The sequence below is a fragment of the Neoarius graeffei genome, chromosome 14 (genome assembly GCF_027579695.1).
Source record: "Neoarius graeffei isolate fNeoGra1 chromosome 14, fNeoGra1.pri, whole genome shotgun sequence".
Taxonomy (NCBI): Eukaryota; Metazoa; Chordata; class Actinopteri; order Siluriformes; family Ariidae; genus Neoarius; species Neoarius graeffei.
This window is the reverse complement of record NC_083582.1, coordinates 19,030,878-19,055,627: the sequence shown is the minus strand read 5'-3', so window position 1 is coordinate 19,055,627 and position 24,750 is coordinate 19,030,878. Positions and strand designations below refer to the sequence as shown.

Below are 24,750 nucleotides of genomic sequence, written 5' to 3'. Positions count from 1 at the left end.
CGTTTTCGCAGTATTTGTCCAATAACCGTCTTGCATTTTGATATTGAAAAGCGCATAGCTCCCAAATGCCATTGAAGTGCACTGAGGCTGGGCTGCATCGCGCTGTCACGAGGGGGAAAAACTCACGCACACATTAGGCGAACTGGGGAAAGTTATAACGGAGTGATTTCGCACTGTAGTTGGGTTGAGCACATATATTTCTATGATTCTGGATCTGCACACATGCAAACTCCTCACCTTTCGGCAAAATTCGCCGTTTTGGTCCCAAAATAGGTCACTTGTGTGAATCGTGTAGATCCGAAGAGTTTTTTTTGGGGGGGGGTAGGCAGGCTACAACGTTATTGTTGCCAAACATTTCACTTACAAGGTTTACAGCCAATCGAGATAAACAGTAACACGCGCTTCTTTTCCATTGGAGTTCTGATCAAGCTGGTGCTCAACCCACTGCTGGTTGCCAGTCCTCGCTTACAAATATTCCACAGATTCAGACCGCAAAGTCACCTTTTTATAGAGAGAGCTGGCAACCTCATCTCGCGACTGGATCTGAACATACCAATGGAACAGTTTCCAGCGCACTCGGGGGTGAATGACTGGAAAAGTCGTTGGATTTTGTTGCTGTTACGTGTTGAGGCAAGTCTTTTACAGTGCCAGAAATGTGTACATAAATGTAACTATGTCTAATATGTTTTAACATACGTGCTGAAATCAAGTTTAAGACATAACGTTAGCTTGCTCCATAAGACGGCTACAGATGTAAATACCAGCTGCTATAGCTTACTGTCGCCCGATATGAGAGATATGAAAATGAACACATGATCAGCTCAGTGGCGTGGTATAGAGAAATTCCCTCTTCACAATGGATGGTTTTCAAATAGGTTTTTTTTTTTCGAGAGCTAGAAAGCCGACAGGGTGTTTTTCTCCTAAAAATAAGCACCAAGCGTCTTTTCAAATCCCCATGACAACCGCTTGTTCTAGCTTGCTCTGGCTGTAGAGCGCAAGCAATGCAGGGTTTCCCATACATAGACCAGTGTGTTGCGCAGTGCCACACAATCAGACTCGTGATTTAAAAAAAAAAAATTCCCAATCGAAACATTAATGTCTGCCTCGCGCATATGACGGAGCGCGCGAGAGAGCGCATATGATGGAGTGCGCGAGACAAAGAGCATCCTGATTGGGTTACTCAGCAAAATAAGCCAGTCAGCCTTCAGTGTGGGCGGGCTTCTCTTTTCTCGAGGACCGAAGTTTTCAGCTGAGTCAGTGCGGCCTACAGGATCGGCATGGCAGAGAGAGCGCGCGCGCCCCCCAAAAAACCAAAATACAAAACCCACTTCAGCTCAGATTACACAAAAGAATCTCCCTGCCTGATAATCTCCCTGTCTAATAATCTCCTCCCTGCCTGATGATCTCCCTGTCTAATAATCTCCCTGCCTAATAATATCCCTGCCTGATAATCTCCCTGCCTGATAATCTCCCTGTCTAATAAGGGTCAACAATAATGACAGTTTCGCACGATGTACTGTTTGCAGCAGTGGTTTCAGCATTGCCCATGGTGGCTTAAATGATTGTAAAGGACATGTTGAGGTGAGGAGTGTCATTTCATGTGCATTATATTTAGGTCTACAACAGGCTGTCATGAAAAGACCAAACTTACTGAAGATTTCCAGAAAGTAATAATGTATGAATATACATCATATATATCACATATATGTCATATACAAGTGTGTATCTTTTATAAATGAGGTTAGCTTATCTAATGTAGTATGTTGGGGAGAATCATAGTATCGTATCTATATTTCTGATAAAATTTTAGGTATGATACCGTGTATAATTCTCCTACTTGTGGCTCATTTCATAGGGGGACGGGCGGAATTGCTGGCATGTGCCGCGCGGGAGCGTCTGCCCAAATTTTTTAGGCCGAGATGAACTTATAGTTTTTTATTTAAAAAAAAAAAATTCAATATGTAATGCCCATTGTACACGCCTGTTCTTTAATTCAAAATCACCATCTCGATCTTCAAATTGACCGTATGGTATATGTGGTATGGTATATTACACAACATCCTGTCCAGATAAAACCTAGTTAGTACACACAACAGTTGAAAGGGAAGTGATGAGTGATGTTGAATGTTGCCTGCTTAATACTGGTTGCAATTTTTTTGTAACGTAGACTACGAAATGTACTTTTGCGCGCGTGCCGTGTGTCCGTGCGCCCTTCTCACCTTTTTCACCCCTGACCAGTTTGCATGCCTGATCTGAAATAGCAATGTTATAAGGTCGGCTATAACATAAGCCTAGCGCAATTCATCCTACATGACGTTCGCCATTTTTAGAGGAGGCTGAGCCTCCCTTGTTAACTTGGAGCAATCGCCCGTGGCCTGTCTACTTCTGTAGGAGGTTTGCCATACAACTCGGCAAATGACATGCACAAGTATGGGACATATGACAAAGAACCAATATGAGAAGCTAGCAAGCTACATTTACATTTTTTAAAACACCGCAGTTTTCCTCACCACTGTCCCTGAAAGAAAGCTTATCATTTGGATGTTTGCCTTTTTTCACTTTTCTCTGCCTAACCAAGAGAAAGTCTGGGAAAACATCTGTGCACAATAAAGAATCTTGCAACTGGTTGGCTTTTCTAAAGACATAATGATGACCTAAGTTTGATGACTTTTTAGAAAAGCCTACATGTATTTGGACACAGAATATACAACAGAAACAAAACAATGTCACTCCAACAAAACACAACCTTCAATGACATAAAATCGTATTCCCACTATCCCAACATACTCATGATGCAGTGATACTATTTAATACTCGCATGTAGTGCTCCCCAGATGGGTCAAGCATCGGATCCGGGAGGAAACTCAATGTGTCAAAGACTTGTGGTTGCAGACGTAGGGGATTCAATACACAGAAGCTGCAGTTTTCTGATGTGCACTCCACCTGAAATGTGTAGTGTCTGCTTGGTGTGCTTCTCCAAGAATCTTGTAAGCCGCTTGTTTCTAGCAACATCCTTGGAAGTCATTTTGACAGCATCATTGACTGTGATTTCCTCATCAGTGAGGCTCAGTAGACTCATGATCTCTTCAATGTCTTCTCCCGAAGCAGCTGGAAAAGTCTTCACCTTATCTTTTAGTCGCATCCTTCTGAATCGCTGGCTGACAAGCCGTATGACCGGGTCCATTGCTGCCTTGAAACCCTCTTTCAGGTCAGGGTGTCTTTCTGCTGTTTGTCGCACACTTCTGAGGTCAGTCTTTCCCCTGATAAGCTTCTCTAATTCCTCTGACATACACCCTCTTTCTAATGCAACATTCTGCAGGGCTAAGTTTAGCAAAGACATGGTCCTTTCCGCAGGGTTGATCCAACTGCCATGAGGAGCACATCGCACTGCATACAATGCATCCAAATCGAGCTATGAATAGTGCTACTAGGGCCAACTTGACAGATAGGAAAGTGACCCTATGATCAGGCCCACCATCGGAATATAGCAGCGAAATGGGAACGTCTAAATTTACGTCAACACTTGCATACTCTTGGAGTACATTTGCTATCTCAGTGGTGTCTACTTGGACTTGACGGCTGGAAAACTTTCTCCTTTAGAGTCACACAGACCTTTCCCCCATAGAAGGAGTCTTCTACCCTCTGTGGGATCTCTGCCAAAAGGAGCACTGATGGAACAATACCTCCCACATGCCAGTCATGATCCAGTGCTACCAAAGTACCACCTACAGGAACCAATGACCTGTTGTGTCCTCTCACTCCTGTTGAAACAGACTGACAAGGGTTGCCAACAGGTACAATTGAGGTTTTTCACCCACATGACCAAGTCATGTGATGCTGCCATTTTGGACGTCACGGCTCGAATCAGTTTGAATGCGAGGAAGGCGACAAACGAAAAACATAAAAGAAAAAGGAGCGAGATGCAGAAAACACCTTCACTATCCAGCGACGTAGGGCATTTACAGGGCGAGCAGAGGGAGAGGTATTTGCAAAAATTGAGGTTAGCAGGCTTAGAGAACGATGTTTACCTGCTTCCACCAGGATTGTTCACTGACGTACGGAAGTACACGAAGCCCTCGTCTTTACCTGACTTCGGCCCACATGATCTGTATACCTATGTCGTTAAAAACCCATCGCCATACACAGGTATTGATCTGAAAGCGTATAAGAGTTTGGATGCCTACAAATATTTTGCTTCAGGCTCGGTAACATGCCTACATCAGTGGGTCGTCCCTGGAGCCGGTGGTCGCCATCTTATTACAGCTAAGGTTTGTTCACATTTTCATTTACTTTCGGTCCTCAGGATAAACAAAATGTTATTAAATGTCATTGAAATAACTTCTTAGTCTGTTGAGACATGGCCCGTTATAAATTTGCTGTTACCAGGCAATGACCAAGAACTTTATTATTAGGGTCGGTGTCTGTGTTGTAGCAGTGTACTAGCAGCTAGCTGTTAGCACTAGCTAATGTCAACAACATAGTAGCTAGTATGTTACTGTAGCAATGTTTACGTTCAGTCATTTGGATGACTGTTAAAACCTTTCAGTCTCAAGTTTTTCCTTTACTGTATTTACTAGTTTACTGTAATTATGATCCGGCAGCTATTTACACCGGATCCAGTGTAAATAGCTGCCGGAGCCCACTAGGGTTGGGCGGTATCCAAATTTTGATACCTTTAAACTGTCTGTGTTTTCCCGGGGTATACGGTATTACCGAGAAAAAAATATTTTTGTTTCGGCCTACTGTGTAACGTGCGCCTATACCGGCGGACCTTGTCCAGACCTGCGCCTATGCCTCAAATGTACTATTTAAAAGCAGCATAGCGAATTATGTGCATTGTGGTATGGATTAAGCAGCAAAGCGAATTTTGTGCATTGATGAATGGATTAAGAGATATTTCAAAGCATCACGCAACTCTTCCTTCATCTTGAAAATAGCATTCAACTGTCGTTTACACATGTGTGCGTTGAAACGCCATTTGCAGCACTATTTCACCTACTCCATCAAAAAAAGTACACGATGAGCAGGATCATACCCTTTCAAGCATGGGAAATAAAAAAAGAAAAGAAAAAGAATCAACCAACACCCAAGTCCGTTTAGACTGCGTGATAAACCATATTCTTCAGCGCAAATGAGGCGAACCTAATTCAAATGCGTGATAGCTGCACAAGGCAAAATCATATGGGCCCACGTCATGCCATGGCGGGGAAATTAATAATCAAATGGCCTTACCTTGCTTAAAACGTTGTCTTGATCACATAACTCCTTACAATTATTCCACTTAAATCCATACGGTTTAACACACCCAACAAAGATAGCAAGCGCATTGCTAATTCCCACCAGAAACCTAACAGTTTACGCTACGATGTTTTCTTCCGTTTCTTCAGTAGAGGACATTTCAAACGTTTATTACCCACATCCCAAATGTCATACGTTTATATTATTTTACCTTGTTGTTACTCATGTAACCTACTCAAAACACAACTCATTGGAGAGATCTCGTGGAAGTGGAGTACCCCAGGCTATGGTGTGCCTTAGGGGACATATTAGATTTTTTTCGATTTTGCGCGGTCATTTACATTATTGCTGGCTCTTCCTTTTCGTTTGGTTTGAAACCAAAATACTGCCACACTGCCGATGTTGTATTTTTTTTTTTTTTTGCCACTAACTCGTTATCTTGACTTGCCATCTTTCAACCGCGGTCTCAGTCTCTTGCGAAGCTTTCTGTCAGACTCCAAATGTCACGCAGGGTTGCCATGGTAACGACATAAACAACCCTGCACGCGATGAGAACTTCTTTAGGAAATTGATAGAATTAGTGAAAATACGATCACACAGTTATTCGGGATGATCTTCAATTTATTATTTTATATTATGACCTCATGTACTCCATATTTATTTAGATATTATATATTTTTTTAAAATGACGGTAATGAGACCGATACCGTTGGTACTTTTGGATACCTCGGGATACCTTCTTACCGTAATACCGCCCAACCCTAGAGCCCACGTCCGAGGTTCCAGAGCGCGCTCTGGCTTGCTCCCCCTCAAATTAAGCCCTGTACAGGTAAATAGCTGCCGGAGCCAACGTCCGAGGTTCCGGAGCGCGCTACGGCTTGCTCCCCCTCAATAGCTGCCGGAGCCAACGTCCGAGGTTCCGGAGCGCTCTCCGGCTTGCTCCCCCTCAAATTAAGGCTTAATTTGAGGGGGAGCAAGCCGTAGCGCGCTCCGGAACCTTGGACGTTGGCTCCGGCAGCTATTTACCTGTACAGGGCTTAATTTGAGGGGGAGCAAGCCAGAGCGCGCTCCGGAACCTCGGACGTGGGCTCCGGCAGCTATTTACACTGGATCCGGTGTAAATAGCTGCCGGATCATAATTACAGTAAACTAGTAAATACAGTAAAGGAAAAACTTGAGACTGAAAGGTTTTAACAGTCATCCAAATGACTGAATGTAAACATTGCTACAGTAACATACTAGCTACTGTTGTTGACATTAGCTAGCTTGACCTTCAAAATGGCGGACACCAGGGCGTCACGTGACCCTGTGACGTCAGGTGAAAAACCTCAATAGCTTTGTCGTCCACACAGATGAGCCTTGCTTGGTACTTGGTACTTGCATGCAAATTGCCTCAGGTATTTGTACTGAGTAGTCGCATACTTTGAGTCTATGTGTTCAGACCTCAATAGAGAGCGTGCACGTGATATCACGAGGTCACGTGATTTGTTTATCTGCCATCTTGGACGGCATGGCCGCGCATAGAACTTAGACGAACCCGTTCTAATTATCAAGTGTGTGGGAGTAGATCTTTCGAGAATGGTTATATCTTGTTCAGCATTTGGTTGTACCAATAGACAGGGCCAAAAGGAGGGCCTGTCATTTTATAGATTCCCCGCAGACGAGGAGAGACGCACAAAATGGGTGCCCGCTGTGCGAAGAGAAAACTGGAACCCCAGTTCTACCAGCCGAATTTGTAGTGAACACTTCATATCAGGTAGGTGTAATCTTCTAATTCAATACTCCTAGTACTCCTGTTAAGTTGATTTTCGGATTGAATGATAACGGCATAGTCGGTCTCATCTCGTCTCATTATCTCTAGCCGCTTTATCCTGTTCTACAGGTTCGCAGGCAAGCTGGAGCCTATCCCAGCTGACTACGGGCGAAAGGTGGGGTACACCCTGGACAAGTCGCCAGATCATCACAGGGCTTGCATAGTCGGTGATTTGTGATTTTTTTATTTTTTTATTTTTTTCAGACAAAAACATGCATATTTACAACCCTGTCATTATCTGGAACTGAGTTTAGATTTCGAACATTCTTACGATAAAACATCCTGCATAGTCTCTTTATGATAAACGTCTTAATGCCACTTACCTGTGAGGTTATCAAGTAGACATTCTTCTTTGGAACCTTCCAGAGGTATAGTTGGGATACCCATCCCGCAACAAAATATTTATAAGCTTCCAGGCTCTTGTAAGCTTTGAGGACTTTGCCAGTGTAACACTGATTAACATGATTAACATGATTAACAAGAAAATTGTAAATGCCGTGGTAGGCCAGATCGGGCAAATTGCCGGCACCACAGCTCCGAATTTCCCTGAACAAGGATTGCGGCAAGTTGTACGGTTCTGCAATCCCCAACCTGGAACACTTTTCCACGTAAAGCTGCCTCACGTCACCTTCAAGATGCTGAGCAAACTTAGACAAGTTATCGTGTGATGTAGATGGGGTATTTTCCGAATTTTCTTGGGGATTACTCCCTGGATCCATTACCCTCACGCAAGGTAAACAATCCTGAAGCCGTCCAATATGGCGGAGTAAACACGGACGGGTCACGTGACTGCACATCCTCTATAGCCTGGTCTGAACATGTGTTTAATTGCCCTTGCTGCAAAGGGGTTTGCTGGCCAGAATTGCAACCGCAGCCATTCTGAGGATGGCATCGGGTTTTCCTTCAGGCAGTCTTTCCTTCACTCTGAGCCGGAGGTCTTCCAATGAAACAGCTACAGGCATGTATGTAAAGTTGTGCTCATGCCTTCTGTCGTGTACCTGTGCTCTCTCCTCAAAGTACTTGGCAGTTTCTTCCCAAAATGTGTTAAACAAAGTGCTTCCAGGATTTCCATTTAATTTCCTAAGGTCTAACAAAAGGTCTGGCTGCTCTGATTCAATGAAGAAACAAACCACGCGATGGTCTAGGTCCTCTTGCCTGACACTTTCCGCTGCTGCAGAATTACTGATCAGCTCCCTATAAATAGCTCGCGGAACCATAGGTTTCACACTTGCTTTGTTGCTGTACTTCTGGATAAAAGAACACCTCGTCTCCCGTGTTGAATACAGGGATGTGATTTTTCCGCGAATTCGCGGAATTCCCCTTTTTTCACCTCAAAATTTGAAAAAAAAAATTTTTCCGATTTTTCGCTCAAATATCCGCATTCATATCCTATTCGTTCCGACTTTCAGTAATTCCGTCATTGAGATGAAACGAGGTACGTGATTGGCCCATCGCTCTGTAACAACCAATGAACGCGCTTGTTAGATAGCTGTACGTAAGCTCGCTTCAAACAGAGTTGAAAGATGGCAGCCTCCGTGATCGAGCGTAAAGATGCAAATCGAGTTAAAGAAATCGACAGAATAGTGAAAAACAAGTTCCGCTGGGAATGGTTGGAGAAAGAGGTTGCTACAGACGTTGGACATAATACCATGAGGCATTTGTTCAGGTCGGGGCGGATCGTCTCTCACTCAGGGGGAGAGAGAGATGGCGTGCTTGCTGGAGGCCCTTCTATGCATCAGCGTGTTATCTGTGAGTGTGTGTCGTTTGGTCACGAACAAACTCAGCTTTTTATGTGTGCGTTTTGTCCGACGTGGCAGAGCCGAGTGTGTTTGACAGGACACGGTTGTCTGGGTCGAGCTAGTGGGCTTTGTGTGTGTGTTTAGGGAGGCGAGACGTTGGCTGACAGTCACCCGGAATGAGTTCACGTACCGGCGCGCTGGGCGGAGAGGAAAGGAAAGAGAGGAGGAGATGCTGTTCGTCATTTAGTCCGCGGAAATATTTCCACTTTGGGTGTAAAATGACTGGAACATTTGCTCAGGGAACAGACCTGACACCAGAGTTAGCTCCTGAGTTAGCACGGCTTGCTAGTAGCAGTGAAGTTCTGTTACTTTACACTCAGGCTTGTTGCTACTTAGCCATGTAGCTAGCAAGAGCTTTAACGCACCGCTTAAACACAAGTCTGTCAAGGCCATTTATTTATAATTTAATCCTATTTTGGAGCATGTATAGCTTCTTCTGGCTACATAGAAAGTCAAAATATGTGTTGCAGCTGCCTGCTCTGGCTAACAGGCTAAGTGAAAGTGAGCGCTGTGCAGCTGGAAACGCCCCCTGTCCTGTTGCTCCACCGCGCTGATGAAGAGGAAATCTGTTGCACTGAAGACCAAACCGCTCCATAAGGCATATAGAGTGCACTAGAGAGACGACAGGGGCCCCCTGTGTAGGGCACTTGTATAAGAAGGAGGAAGTGATTTGGGATTGAGCCTTCAGTGTGTGTGTGTTATCAGCCAGGTTGTTAAATTCATCTCATCTCATTATCTCTAGCCGCTTTATCCTTCTACAGGGTCGCAGGCAAGCTGGAGCCTATCCCAGCTGACTACGGGCGAAAGGCGGGGTACACCCTGGACAAGTCGCCAGGTCATCACAGGGCTGACACATAGACACAGACAACCATTCACACTCACATTCACACCTACGGTCAATTTAGAGTCACCAGTTAACCTAGCCTGCATGTCTTTGGACTGTGGGGGAAACCGGAGCACCCGGAGGAAACCCACGCGGACACGGGGAGAACATGCAAACTCCACACAGAAAGGCCCTCGCCGGCCCCGGGGCTCGAACCCAGGACCTTCTTGCTGTGAGGCGACAGCGCTAACCACTACACCACCGTGCCGCCCGTTGTTAAATTTATTTATTTATTATTTTTTAAATTATTTTAAAAAAAAGTATGATAATTATGAATGAATGAATGAAATGAAAATTAAATTTTCAACCAATGTAGATACATTACATTATTTACACATTACCGTGATATCTAAGGCATAATTAACAAAATTTACAGCAATAAAAAAAAATTAAGGGCGGCACGGTGGTGTAGCAGTCAGCACTGTCGCCTCACAGCAAGAAGGTCCGGGTTCGAGCCCAGTGGCCGGCGAGGGCCTTTCTGTGCGGAGTTTGCATGTTCTCCCCGTGTCCGTGTGGGTTTCCTCCAGGTGCTCCGGTTTCCCCCACAGTCCAAAGACATGCAGGTTAGGTTAACTGGTGACTCTAAATTGACCATAGGTGTGAGTGTGAATGGTTGTCTGTGTCTAGTGTCAGCCCTGTGATGACCTGGCGACTTGTCCAGGGTGTACCCCGCCTTTCAGAAATATGAGTAGAAATATTAGAGATATTGGCTTCTTCACAGACTTTTGATTGGATTGAATGGATTCAGCAAACACATTTTTTGTGAATGTTGTTTAGTGAAAAAGTGATTTTTATTCTTGCATATGAAAATTCTCAAGTGAGTGAACACTGTACAGTTCTGTATATGAGTTTTGTTTACATTTTGAGATTTCTAAAACCTTTTTATCGTCTCATATGATAAAAAATTATCAGTTCTACCTTGCATTTCAAAATTTGACTACTTTGGTTCATTGACTACTTTGTCCCCCCACCAGGGCGCTGCCCTGGACCAGCTGGGGGCCTGCGGCCCCTAGACCCCCGGCTAAAATTTTCAGATAATTTCACCAGCCCCAAATCACATCCCTGTGAATAACTTGGCAGCTGCTTAGTAATTTCCAGGATAGCTTTTGCATTACTGCTCTCATGGTTGTCTGAGTTCCTTTCTATCTTCCATAGAATGGTGATTGTCCCAAGACAGTTGCCATATGGCATAACATAAACTGAAATGTCACAGAACAGCTGAATGTTTGCTATATATTTCCGTCTCTCATACTTGTCAACTGGTGCGAAGTCACCCAAGTCCACAAGGGTATATGGCACATGTTCATCGAGATGTTTTTGCAATTCTTGGTATTGTGGTGGACATACTGCACTGCCAGGTTTAATAGTCAGAGCAGAATGGGTTGATGGTGTCCTTACTGAAGAGATTGATGACCTGTTGTTCTCAACACGGACCGTTGATTGTTGGAGGTATAACCTATGTTTCCTCATTGCTTCGCACAGCTCTGACAAGTCATTTGCTAATGCAGAGTTCCTCTGAGTCAGTACCATGGGCAACATCAAAAGTGCTGACAGGCTTTGTTCGTGACCAGAGAGGCCTTCCTGTGTCAGTGATGGTTATGAATGCTGGTTTTGTTTCCAATTGTTAAGATTCTGAAACATCTCAAAAGCCTTTGGTTCCTTAAACTTTGTATGATGGGAATCAAGATGCCATAAAGTATCTCTGAGCACTGCTGCAACTCGCTTACCACAAGATTCCACATAATCATGAGTGAACCCTGCCTTGACTTTTTGCAGGTATTCAACAACCATGTTGTACACTTTCAGTTGCAATAAGTTTATCCTTGCTGATTTTATGAGATAGGTGAGTATCATTTTGTTGTGCACTCATTAGTAAGTCAAAGGCATTCCGTTTGACACATGACTCAGACTCTTCACAATGGGCACCTTCCAAATAGTAGGTAATGTAGTGGCATGAAAAGTCTCTGATGAGCATTTTAACAGGGGCAGACAAAGGGGCACTTGTTCCATGTTTTTGATGCTCATTGGTACTATCTAATTGAGGTGTAGTCTGTGAGATGAATGCCTGAATATAATAAATAAAAAAAGAAATGGCTTCAGCTACAAGGCATGACCTCTAAATTTAAAGTGTATGTGAATACAAACTATTAGGTTCCATTTATTTATTCATTTGATAAAACGTTTTTCCTTCTTCACAGATCACCATACTCAAGAGCAGGGCTGCCAATTTTTCAAAATTCCATGAATCTCAACATTCACAACAGTCTAAATAAATCAATGACTTAATAACCTACATGATTGAGTTCATGTTCATTAAAGACCTTAGCAATTACGTCCATAATAGGAAAAACTAAATGTGGCCTATAATTTATAAACTTAACTTTCACACCTCACACCACACTCTTTTTGTCATGCAGGTTTTATTTATATTAGGCAATGTACGAAAATTCAGCATTCTATGTTCGCATGCTTATTTTGATAACGGCGTACAGTTTGTCATTTAAGAGTTGGTGAACCTAGGCACCAAGAAAACTGGCTGTGGGATTGAGGCAGAATTGCAAAATGCATGAAATAGAATGTAGACTAGGCCTACTGTAGGCCTACATTCAAACAGGGGCGTCACTAGGCCTTTTTTACTGGGGCATGTGCCCCAGTAAAAATCAGCTGTGCCCCAGTAAGAAAATGTTGAAAGATTTTCGTAACAAACTAGTTTCTTTGGCAGATCATTTATCTACTGTAAGTTGCAGGACAGAGTGTATTTCAAACTTCTATCGCCTCTTCTTTCTAACTAATTTTCTGATTGGTCTGGGAGATTCTCACTGTAAACATAGCGTGCATGCGGCGTGCCATGAGTCCATTTAGCCTACTGGAGAGATGAGTCAGAGAACGGGCTCTGGATGAGTTAAGGTAGCGTGAAGTTTTTGCAACAAAACTAAGCAAACCATATTCTAACAAACCCATTAAACTACATCGAATTAAACGATATTAAAATTACTTTTCCAGATAGATATCAGACAATTCTCACGAAGCAGGGGCAGGGAAACAGTGACAGATGAGGAGGAGGGTGAGAGAGGTAAGATTAAGGTTGTAGGCCATGTGCTAGTCAGTCATAACTAACCAGCTAAGTTTGTGAATCGTGGGAGTTGAGGTGACACGTTTAGCATCAGCATGCATTAAAAGCCCAAATGCCAACAATAAATTTTTTGGGGACTGGGATGTGTTTTCCGTCTCGTTGACCTATTCCTCACATAACTTCATCCACGAGAGCATGAGAATTATCCACTTTGCATAGGTTGGGGACAGGAACATTAAGGTACATTGTGCGGGGGGGACATTTTGTATGTATGTGTGTGTGTGTGTGTGTCTCGGGGGGGCAGTGCCCCAATAAAGCTTAATTCCTAGTGACGCCCCTGCATTCAAACTCATTTTTCTGTCACGAAAACAGTTTATCACAGCAACGGGTGACTAATAGCATTAGAATGACGAGATCGCGCTGTTTCACCAGATATGCGGACGGTAGCCTATGTGACTAAAACTCCGCGATCAATTTAACAGAGATGAATATTCATCAACGTGCAGTTAAGTGAATCGGGCAAGAGTAAGAGCAGATTTTTTTGCATGAGAAACAGGAGGTGTGTTGCGTGAGGGCATGAGAGGGCAGTCATATGCGTGTGTCTCACGCTCATGACATAACAGTCGGCAGCCCTGCTCAAGAGGGATGCTACCCAGAAAAAATGAACAAGGGAATAAACCCAGTAGGCCTACAGTAAATTTGTGTCATGTATTGTCCTTGTCAGCAGGGCCAGCTCTGGCTGCATGTCTTTTATCAGGCAAACTGGTAAACAGATAGGCTAAATAAACAATTGAATTACAGTCAATTGAACCTCTACAATGCACAGAAAAAAAGATTTGACCAGGAGTAGGCTACTTCTGATGGCTAAATACTTCGAATGATTTTTTTTTGTTTGCCCCTCATATCAGTCAATGAAAAATATAAATCAAACCCACCTCCACAGAGTTGTTGTCCAAGTTGGCACATCGCAGGGTAACAAGCTCACGGCATCTTGAGTGCAACTGTGCAAAGTGAACCCCTCTTGAATTTTGACACACCTGTCAAAGATTTTACGCTTCTGTTTGCTGAATATCCTAGCAGTTACAAACACAGGCTTTGCAGGATTCCCCTCCACAGGCATGTTTCTTCCACAAGTCTTTATCTAAAGTGAAGGGGGCGATTTGATTGGTTTTCGACATCACGTGACCTCAACCTGCAGTCTTCAGTATTTTGAGCCATCAGCCACGATGTTTTTCTGTTGGTGGGAGTTTGATTTCGATTTTTTTTTTCACTTTGTATTTTCTTCAAGCAGCGATTCCGAGAACCAACTAATCGAATTGGTGTGGCCTTACAAGCAGTATTTGACAGTAGATGGATGTGATGTGTTGTTGCTAGTACGATACAGTATTAACTGAACAGCAGATATTTTGCTCATGTTGTGAGATAATCTCTTTCAGAGCCTATAAATACAGAAAAAAAGATGTTAGTTAAAGGAGAGAACAGGATTGTGTGTACATTCATTTGATATACTTTTTTTTTTTTTAAAGATTCAATTTAACATTGCATGCGTTTCAGTGGACAAGAAGGCAATGACAAGATTCAGAAATACACAGGGAAGTTTCACAGAGTGATAAATTAATCTTGCAATGGCCTTTTCCTTCGCACCAATTCCGTGATTGTTGTAGAGACTACCTTAACATTTTCAAACAGGTTCAGTTCACTTTTTAAAATCAGCTGTCTGTAAAGGAACACCATAAGATCATCATAGGTTTTGGAATTTTGAAAAAAATTATGGTTGCAGATATACAGTGATTTTGGTCAAAAATCAACTGACCCCCACCCCCCAACACACACAAGCCTCTACTTAACGTTGTAGCACAAAATAAAAGGTCTACAGTGGTGCTTGAAAGTTTGTGAACCCTTTAGAATTTTCTATATTTCTGCATAAATATGACCTAAAACATCAGATTTTCACAGAAGTCTTAAAAGTAGATGAAGGGAACCCAGTTAAACAAATGAGAGAAAAATAGTATACTTGGTCATTTTATTTATTGAGGAAAATGATCCAATATTACATATCTGTGAATGGCAAAAGTATGTGAACCTTTGCTTTCAGTGTCTGGTGTGACCACCCCCCAATGCAGCAATAATTGCAACTAAATGTTCCTGGTAACTGTTGATCAGTCCTGCACACTGGCTTGGAGGAATTTTGGCTCATTCCTCTGTACAGAACAGTTTCAACTCTGGGATGTTGGTGGGTTTCCTCACATGAACTGTTCGCTTCAGGTCCTTCCACAACATTTCAATTGGATTAAGGTCAGGAATTTGACTTGGTCATTCCAAAACATTAACTTTTTTTGTTCTTTAACCATTCTTTGGTAGAACAACTTGTGTGCTTAGGGTCGTTGTCTTGCTGCTTGAACCACCTTCTCTTGAGATTTACAGGGATGAGAATTTTCCGCCGATCGGTGGGTTTCCGACCGATTCAGACCAAAATGATCGTTTTTGAGATCGATGTAAATCCGTTGAGAAGTTTTCGGGGAGGGGGTATGGTTAACGATTTGTGGTCCCCTTAAAACGTCTTGATTCTTCCAGGTTAACACACTTGAGTCTTTCGACATGTCATAATTAACATTCACTTTTGCGACAATGTTCGAATTATTTGCGGTAGAATTTTCCGGAAATCCCATCGCGTGCAGTGTATAAACACAAGTATGCGTGCTCTCCACACGTGGCTTTTGCCGTTCACCGACCGGACACACTGTTTGACGAAACGCGTTGGAAACATCGGAAAGACCCATGTATTCAGGTGGGATATTTTAGCATATCGACAATGGCAAAAGTCCTAGATAAGAAAGAAGAGGATCGAGTGAGGGAGATTGATAAAGGTGCAGGAATAAAGAGCTGTTTTCGATGGGCTTGGTTAGGAAGAACACTGAATGTCGAGATCGACAGGTAGACTGCCACAATGAAGCTCGGTGATCACATGCGGAAAATAGACGTCCCAGGAAAAGTACTTTGCTCATTGTGTTCTGACGTGATAAACTACGCTAGTAGAGGAGCAAGGACTACGGTGCCCTTTTGGATTGAAGAGGGTGAGAGGAATTTTTTAACCAAAATGTGTTTTTTTTTAAATTTCATGTGATTTTGTCATTTGTCTACTGTACAAAAAACATAATTTCCCACCTTAACATATTTTAAGTAATATTTATGAGCTTTTATTAGACACAAGTCGATATTTAATTCAACCCCGTCACGGTTATTTTTTATTGCCATTACTGATTATTATAATAGGGTAGTGAGAAGGCACTAGCATGACTAAATAATTTAGCTGTCCCTTTATTTACTATAACATTTTGATACCAAACAAAACATAAGGGGAAACTGATATTCTATCACAATTCTGAAAAAAATGACAAGTATTCATTATTTTACTCTGTAAATTGCTCAAAATATGCAATAACGTCATGTAATATGTACAAACTTTACATTGGTATGTTTATCACAATCTAATATACAAACCATATGTAACCTTAGAAGGTTTTCTGTTGAGAACATTTTTAAAAATTATAAATTGTGTCTCATAACAGGGTTGAATTGGTCATAACAGGGTTGACCTGTTGTAACAGGGTTGACTAAGCAAGGATTATATATCAAATTATATATGCTTTTTATCCATTATAAAAACGTATAATCTGATCTAAAACCCCATGGTAGGGTCAATAGGGCATTCCTAGTGTTAGGCAGCTACTTAGAAAATTTACCAGTTAAAAAAGTCTTTGAGGGAATAGAAAATCGCTTGGTGAAGTGTAGGAGTAGGAGGAAACCTCTCAGAAGACATGGGTCCTGAAAAGCATTTCTGTACAATACTGTGCAAGTTGCCTTTTAATGTACCAAAAAATGAAATCATTAGTAAAAACGCAACAACTTTTTTGGTATTGAACATATTTTATATTTAAAATTCGTGGATCAGCAAGTACATCATATTTTCAGTTTGTCCGTTTGAAAAACTTTGAACTTTTCCCTCTGTGGTAAAACAAAAAAATGCATTTACTCAGAAGTAAATGAACTATGAATGTCAACAACATCCATTTTCAAATGCTTGAAACCTGGAAAACAATAATTAACAAAGCCTTGTTTGGTCTGAGGTGAAACTCATTTCCCAGAATTCTCATTTGGCTCTTCTCTGGTCCTGTTCTCCTCTACCCTAACTTCTTTCTACCTCTCCTTTTGTCTCAACCACAGTTCTTCAACCACAGTTCTGCTCTCCTCCGGTGAGCATGCCATCCTGTCATGTATAGTGTTGATTGTGGGTGAAGATAGTTACTGTGTGTGTGTGTGTGTGTGTGTGTGTGTGTGTGTGTGTGTGTGTGTGTGTCCACTTTGGTCACTTTCTTTCCACCTCTCCTTTTGTCTCATCTCTTCAACCACAGTTCTGCTCTCCTCAGCTGAGAATGGCGTATCCTGTCATGTTAAGTGTTGATTGTGGGTGAAGATAGTGTGTGTGTGTGTGTGTGTCCACTTTGGTCTCAGGTAAAACTCATTTCTCAGAAGTCTCATTTGGCTCTGTTCTTGTCCTGTTCTCCTCTACCCTAACTTACTGTACTGTTGTTTAATGTTAAACAGATGCCTGCGGAATCTGTGAAGCAATGAATGAAACATTTCCACAAGATTTTCTTGGGATGTGTGCAGGTTCTCTTTAACAGTAATCTTCACAGTTTTTTCATCTTCATTTTTTTTGTTTTTTTCTTTCATAATCCATTGTGGACAAACAACATCTTCCTCTGGTTTGTAGGCATCTGATATGGGAATAATTTCCTTCTTGCACTGCTCACACTCACCATACATGCAGTGCTTATTTGATGGACTGCAACAAATTTGATTGGCAAGTTCTTCCAGCTCTGATGTCTCAATAAGCTGTAGTTGTTTGAGCTTTTGGGCAACAAATGAAAGGTTCTCATGGAGCTTGCACATGCAAGTTTCACGATCTGCAAGAGAGGGCTTAACAACCCAGAAAGGCCGGAGAGGGCAAAACATTGAATAAGACAATCTCCCTGGGTTTTCTGACATGAATTTTCGGTGGAGATTCTTCATTGTGTCAACCATGAACCTCTTTTGCATCTTTGTTTTATTTTTTGTTGAGGTTTGGTTCTTGCCAGTGGTTATTCTACTGACATCATCACGTGTGAAGAACTCCTTCACTTTCTTCTTCATGTCATCAAATGCTGTGATCTTCTTGCGTTTGAATTTCAATATTTCACAGTTGGCTAGGCTTCGGCGTTTCTTTGAAAATCCCAATGCACTCTCTGACTTTTTCAGCATTCTGTATTTTCTCATGATCCCACCGACCACTACGCCTGATATTAACTGCCTCTGTTTTTCGGTCTTTGCTTGTTTGTAAGTCTCCTGTATTTGAAGTTTGAGTGCTTCATGATAATGTAAAGTTTTCTTGACAGGGGATCTTGGCAAGTCATTCTTTACACATTGTAGCCTTTTTTTGTATTTCTCTTTCTGTTGTCTCTCTTGTTGTAGTAATTGCTCTAGTTCTGCTATCTTCTTTTTCATCTTCTCTTTTGATTTCCTTGTTTTTTTCTTTCCCTGCACAGATTGTCTGAAACAGAAAATGAATTACTACTATTAGTTCTGACAACCATATAGAAGTGAATAAGTGTTGCAGAATGGTATTATGAGTTCATATTTAAGTAAATATGTCTTATTCAAAGGTTTAATAATTGATGTTTACATACACTGTGTTGTGACTCCACACATTACAAGTATTTGTCTAACCTTGTAGCCTGGTGTGACATGGGCACATGATTTTCTGTTTCAGGTACAGGAGGGGTGGGCCCAAGGGCAAGCTGCTCCCTGTTCTTCTGTCTCCTCTTAGCCTGGCGCCACATCTTTCTCCTTGTCCTCTGACCTCTCTCACTCATCTCCTTGATTCCTTTCTTTTTTCCTGCCTCAACATCTCTCCTCCATCTCTGCCTCTCATGCCTCAAATATTTTTCCCTTTTCTCTGGGTCAGCGTCTCTTCTGGCCCTGTACTCCCTCTGCCTTTCTGCAGCTGTTTTTGCCGTCATTAAATATAAACAACTAATATAAACAACTATTCAACCCTGTAACAGTCATTCAACCCCATAACAACAGAATGTGTGACGGGGTTGAATGTGATGGGGTTGAAGATTTTATGCTAATCTGTTGTTAACTGTTCATGCTAAATGCTAGGACTGTGGCACATGGCGTGATTCAGTTTAGATCTTCTTCTAATTCATAAATATATAATCATTTCTTGATAAAAAACTTCTCTACTATGACTTTTTCACTCAACAGTGTTGAGTACTTATGCTTGACGGAACCTATATGTTTATAAAAGTCTTACAATATTTCAAGAAATGAGAGTTAACACTTACCACTGGTTGCACCATGCTGTTCTGGAGACTCTGCTAAATCTACTTCCTTAAATGATGTCACAGGGTCAAACCATTTATGTATACAAATAGGGGGCGGAGGCGGTTGCGTGACGGAGTTGAATTATACATAGGGACAAAGGAAAATGCCTAAATTTCTTCTAAAATATAATTACTTTTCCCCAAAAAACACATTGTATGTGAAACTGGAGTAGCAGTGATGCATTTAACAAAAAATAAATAAAAAAAATTAAAGAATGTAAACATAAAATTGGCCACATTGTTACTGTAATTGGTGATGGGGACATGCAGAATTGCTGTGCTCCTCACATATTAAAACTAATAAAAATGAAAATAATAGTTATGTCCTTCTTTTCAGTTTAATATACTAAAAACACCCAATATTTTGAAATAGTGCAGTTTAAATGTAATTTTGTCAATGTTCTGAAGAAATATATCAGCATTTTATCTTGGGACACTGAGTCTTCTGAAAGGGCACCGAATTCATAGAATCATTCGACTATCAAACTTCACATATACACCAAAAAACACACAGGTAGGTTGAAAATTATTTTGCCTGTTCAATGATTCATTATATTTGTAATGTATATCGCACGAATCAATGCTATACATGTATGTGTGTATCTCATCTTATTATCTCTAGCCGCTTTATCCTGTTCTACAGGGTTGCAGGCAAGCTGGAGCCTATCCCAGCTGACTACGGGTGAAAGGCGGGGTACACCCTGGACAAGTCACCAGGTCATCACAGGGCTGACACACAGACAACCATTCACACTCACATTCACACCTATGGTCAATTTAGAGTCACCAGTTAACCTAACCTGCGTGTCTTTGGACCGTGGGGGAAACCGGAGCACCCGGAGGAAACCCACGCGGACACGGGGAGAACATGCAAACTCCGCACAGAGAGGCCCTCGCTGGCCACGGGGCTTGAACCCGGACCTTCTTGCTGTGAGGCGACAGCGCTAACCACTACACCACCGTGCCGCTGCACGCACGCCCGCTGGCTGACTGAAGCGCGAAAACCAAGTCCCTGCCCACCCCCGGCAGAAACGCGCGATCAAATTAATTTTTTCAGCCAGCTGACGCGTGCCATTCGCCCGCTACGCGAAACCCGGTAGTAGCACTAGTGCTGCGCTGGCCGTTCCAAGAAATTTTCCATGATGTAATGCATCCTGCGAGTCAGCTGATCATGATTGGCAAATCAACTTGCTAAACGATCAGCTGACCGTAATCAGCGAATCAAGGAGCAGATTGATAAGGATAAACAACAAACACGGTTAGTAAGCATGTGTATGATTGGTCAGAAGTTTCTGCGGCCCTGTGGTCTCTGTTCAGACAAGATGAAGCACTCCATTGCAGAGTTCCACATGACTCTGCCTGCTATTATCATTTTTTTTGTTTATTTTTTTTTTCAACAGTTGACTTGTTGTTCTATAGGATATTCTGTCAGGTCAGTATGCCTGTGTTCTGTAGGATATTCTGTCAGGTCAGTATGCCTGTGTACCACTCTATAGGATGTTCTGTCAGGTCAGTATGCCTGTGTTCTGTAGGATATTCTGTCAGGTCAGTATACGTGTGTACCACTCTATAGGATATTCTGTCAGGTCAGTATGCCTGTGTACCACTCTATAGGATGTTCTGTCAGGTCAGTATGCCTGTGTTCTGTAGGATATTCTGTCAGGTCAGTATGCCGGTGTACCACTCTATAGAGGATGTGCAGTCACGTGACCCGTCCGTGTTTACTCCGCCATATTGGACGGCTTCAGGATTGTCTACCTTGCGCGAGCGTAATGGATCCAGGGAGTAATCCCCAAGAAAATTCGGAAAATACCCCATCTACATCGCCTGATTACTTGTCTAAGTTTGTTCAGCATCTTGAAGGTGACGTGAGGCAGCGTTACGTGGAAAAGTGTTCCAGGTTGGGGATTGCAGATCCGTACAACTTGCCACAATCCTTGTTCAGGGAAATTCGGAGCTGCGGTGCCGGTGATTTGCCCGATCTGGCCTACCACGACATTTACAATTTTCTTGTTAATCGTGAATCGTGTTACACTGGCAAAGCCCTCAAAGCTTACAAGAGCCTGGAAGCTTATAAATATTTTGTTGCGGGATGGGTATCCCAACTATACCTCTGGAAGGTTCCGAAGAAGAATGTCTACTTGATAACCTCACGAGTAAGTGGCATTAAGACGTTTATCATAAAGAGACTATGCAGGATGTTTTATCGTAAGAATGTTCGAAATCTAAACTCAGTTCCAGATAATGACAGGGTTGTAAATATGCATGTTTTTGTCTGAAAAAATATCACAAATCACCGACTATGCAGTTATCATTCAATCCGAAAATCAACTTAACAGATGTACTAGGAGTATTGAATTAGAAGATTACACCTACCTGATATGAAGTGTTCACTACAAATTCGTCTGGTAGAACTGGGGTTCCAGTTTTCTCTTCACACAGCGGGCACCCATTTTGCGCATCTCTCCTCGTCTGCGGGGAATCTATAAAATGACAGGCCCTCCTTTTGGCCCTGTCTATTGGTACAACCAAATGCTGAACAAGATATAACCATTCTCGAAAGATCTACTCCCACACACTTGATAATTAGAACGGGTTCGTCTAAGTTCTATGCGCGGCCATGCCGTCCAAGATGGCAGATAAACAAATATCACGTGACCTCGTGACGTCACATGCATGCTTTCTATAGGATGTTCTGTCAGGTCAGTATGCCTGTGTACCACTCTATAGGATGGTCTGTCAGGTCAGTATGCCTGTGTTCTGTAGGATGTTCTGTCAGGTCAGTATGCCTGTGTACCACTCTATAGGATGTTCTGTCAGGTCAGTATGCCTGTGTACCACTCTATAGGATGTTCTTTCAGGTCAGTATGCCTGTGTTCTGTAGGATATTCTGTCAGGTCAGTATGCTTGTGTACCACTCTATTGAGGTATTTCACTCATGTGACCAAGTCATGTGACGCTGCCATTTTGGACGGCACGGCTCGAATCAGTTTGAATGCGAGGAAGGCGAAAAACATAAAAGAAAAAGGAGCGAGATGCAGAAAACACCTTCACTATCCAGCGACGTAGGGCATTTACAGGGCGAGCAGAGGGATAGGTATTTGCAAAAATTGAGGTTAGCAGGCTTGGAGAACGATGTTTACCTGCTTCCACCAGGATTGTTCACTGACAGCTAAGATTTGTTCACATTTTCATTTACTTTCAGTCCTCAGGATAAACAAAATGTTATTATATGTCATTGAAATAACTTCTTAGTCTGTTGAGACATGGCCCGTTATAAGTTTTTCCTTTACTGTATTTACTAGTTTACTGAGCGCGCTCCGGGGCGGGCTGGCTGGCTGGCTAGCGCTCCGGGGCTAGCTAGCGCTCTGGGGCCGGCTGGCTGGCTAGCGCTCCGGGGCCGGCTGGCTGGCTAGCGCTCCGGGGCCGGCTGGCTGGCTAGCGCTCCGGGGCCGGCTGGCTGGCTAGCGCTCCGGGGCCGGCTGGCTAGCTAGCTAGCGCTCCGGGGCCGGCTGGCTAGCTAGCTAGCGCTCCGGGGCCGGCTGGCTAGCTAGCTAGCGCTCCGGGGCCGGCTGGCTGGCTAGCTAGCGCTCCGGGGCCGGCTGGCTGGCTGGCTGGCTAGCTAGCGCTCCGGGGCCGGCTGGCTGGCTAGCTAGCGCTCCGGGGCCGGCTGGCTGGCTGGCTGGCTAGCTAGCGCTCCGGGGCCGGCTGGCTGGCTGGCTGGCTAGCTAGCGCTCCGGGGCCGGCTGGCTGGCTAGCGCTCCGGGGCCGGCTGGCTGGCTGGCTAGCTAGCTAGCGCTCCGGGGCTGGCCGGCTGGCTGGCTGGCTGGCTAGTGCTCCGGGGCCGGCTGGCTGGCTGGCTAGCGCTCCGGGGCCGGCTGGCTGGCTGGCTAGCTAGCTAGCGCTCCGGGGCTGGCTGGCTGGCTGGCTAGCTAGCTAGCGCTCCGGGGCTGGCTGGCTAGCTAGCTAGCGCTCCGGGGCCGGCTGGCTGGCTGGCTAGCTAGCGCTCCGGGGCCGGCTGGCTGGCTAGCACTCCGGGGCCGGCTGGCTGGCTAGCGCTCCGGGGCCGGCTGGCTGGCTGGCTGGCTAGCGCTCCGGGGCCGGCTGGCTGGCTGGCTGGCTAGCGCTCCGGGGCCGGCTGGCTGGCTGGCTGGCTAGCGCTCCGGGGCCGGCTGGCTGGCTGGCTGGCTAGCGCTCCGGGGCCGGCCGGGCCGGCTGGCGCTCCGGGGCCGGCCGGGCCCAGTAAACTAGTAAATCCAGTAAAGGAAAAACTTGAGACTGAAAGGTTTTAACAGTCATCCAAATGACTGAACGTAAACATTGCTACAGTAACATACCAGCTACTGTTGTTGACATTAGCTAGCTTGCCGTCCAAAATGGCAGACACCGGGGCGTCACGTGACCCTGTGACGTCAGGTGAAATACCTCAATAGGATGTTCTGTCAGGTCAGTATGCCTGTGTTCTGTAGGATGTTCTGTCAGGTCAGTATGCCTGTGTACCACTCTATAGGATGTTCTTTCAGGTCAGTATGCCTGTGTTCTGTAGGATATTCTGTCAGGTCAGTATGCCTGTGTACCGTTCTGTAGGATGTTCTGTCAGGTCAGTATGCCTGTGTACCGTTCTGTAGGATGTTCTGTCAGGTCAGTATGCCTGTGTACCGTTCTGTAGGATGTTCTGTCAGGTCAATATGCCTGTGTACCACTCTATAGGATGTTCTGTCAGGTCAGTATGCCTGGCTGTGTATTTGACTTGACATCATCAGTGTTGTGCCTGGACATGACTGCAGGTTCAAGTCTGGAATAAAGCGGTTGGTTGTAACAAATGGTGTGATTTGTCCTCCTTCCCCAAGAACCACCTAAAATACCACACATTGCCAATTCTTTTGCCAATGTGGGCTTTTTCTTTTATAATCTATACAAATACTTAATGGAAGGTTGTTAACATTGATTTATAGGAGTAATACTTGGTATGGCAAAGATGTTTGCTTGTGCTCCCAACCTTTTATAGTGGTGCGCCTAGATTTTTGCTGGTGCGCCCAATTTTTAGGGGCTGGGAGCACAGTGCTCCTCGGTCAAAAAGTTAGTCTGGAGCTGTGTGTGTGTACGTACACGTGTATACACGTATACACACACACACTTTATATATATATATATATATATATATATATATATATATATATATATATATAAAACCAGTCTATGTTCAGTACCAAAGTTAGAGTGAGGTGAAGCACAAAAAAAGTTCACTGCTGGGATTTACTGTGCAGAGGACTAGTCTGTAAAGTCCATGTTTATACTGGATTTCCTTTGGAGAATGTCACTCAAAAAAGAACCAGAAAACACTTTCAGTGCAGTTCATAGATTCCTAAAACTTGACACTTTTTTTTTCTTTTTTTTTTTTAACTCAAGCACACAAGATTATTTACATTTTCAGATGATAAAGAAGCTCTCTTCTTCTGTACAATATAACCAGCAAGGGAAAACAACCTTTCACAGGGTACGGAGGTTGCAGGTGT

At 43.5% G+C, this 24,750-nt stretch overlaps 2 protein-coding genes across 4 annotated transcripts in view; one reads left to right on the top strand and one right to left on the bottom strand.

Moving 5' to 3' along the window:
• kansl1a (KAT8 regulatory NSL complex subunit 1a) overlaps positions 1-24,750 on the top strand; it is a 226,076-nt gene that overhangs the window by 135,741 nt on the left and 65,585 nt on the right. The window lies entirely within an intron of this gene.
• LOC132898033 (uncharacterized) lies at positions 16,733-19,384 on the bottom strand. 2 transcript variants are annotated; one of them, XM_060939395.1, is made up of 2 exons: positions 18,573-18,602; positions 16,733-18,396 (listed from the first exon to the last, which is right to left on the bottom strand). In XM_060939395.1, exons 1-2 carry the CDS (start codon positions 18,590-18,592, stop codon positions 17,373-17,375), a joined length of 1,044 nt encoding a protein of 347 aa, XP_060795378.1. In that variant the 5' UTR covers positions 18,593-18,602; the 3' UTR covers positions 16,733-17,372. The 2 variants fall into 2 exon arrangements, with proteins under 2 accessions (XP_060795378.1, XP_060795379.1); XM_060939396.1 differs by lacking the exon at positions 18,573-18,602 and adding an exon at positions 19,196-19,384 and having other exon boundaries at positions 16,734-18,396.

Excerpts from the sequence above, each read along its gene's own strand:
- LOC132898033 (XM_060939395.1), bottom strand. The coding sequence starts at position 18,592 with ATGTCACACCAGGCTACAAG. Across the intron at positions 18,397-18,572 it reads ATGTCACACCAGGCTACAAG|ACAATCTGTGCAGGGAAAGA; the intron begins GTTAGACAAATA and ends TTTCTGTTTCAG.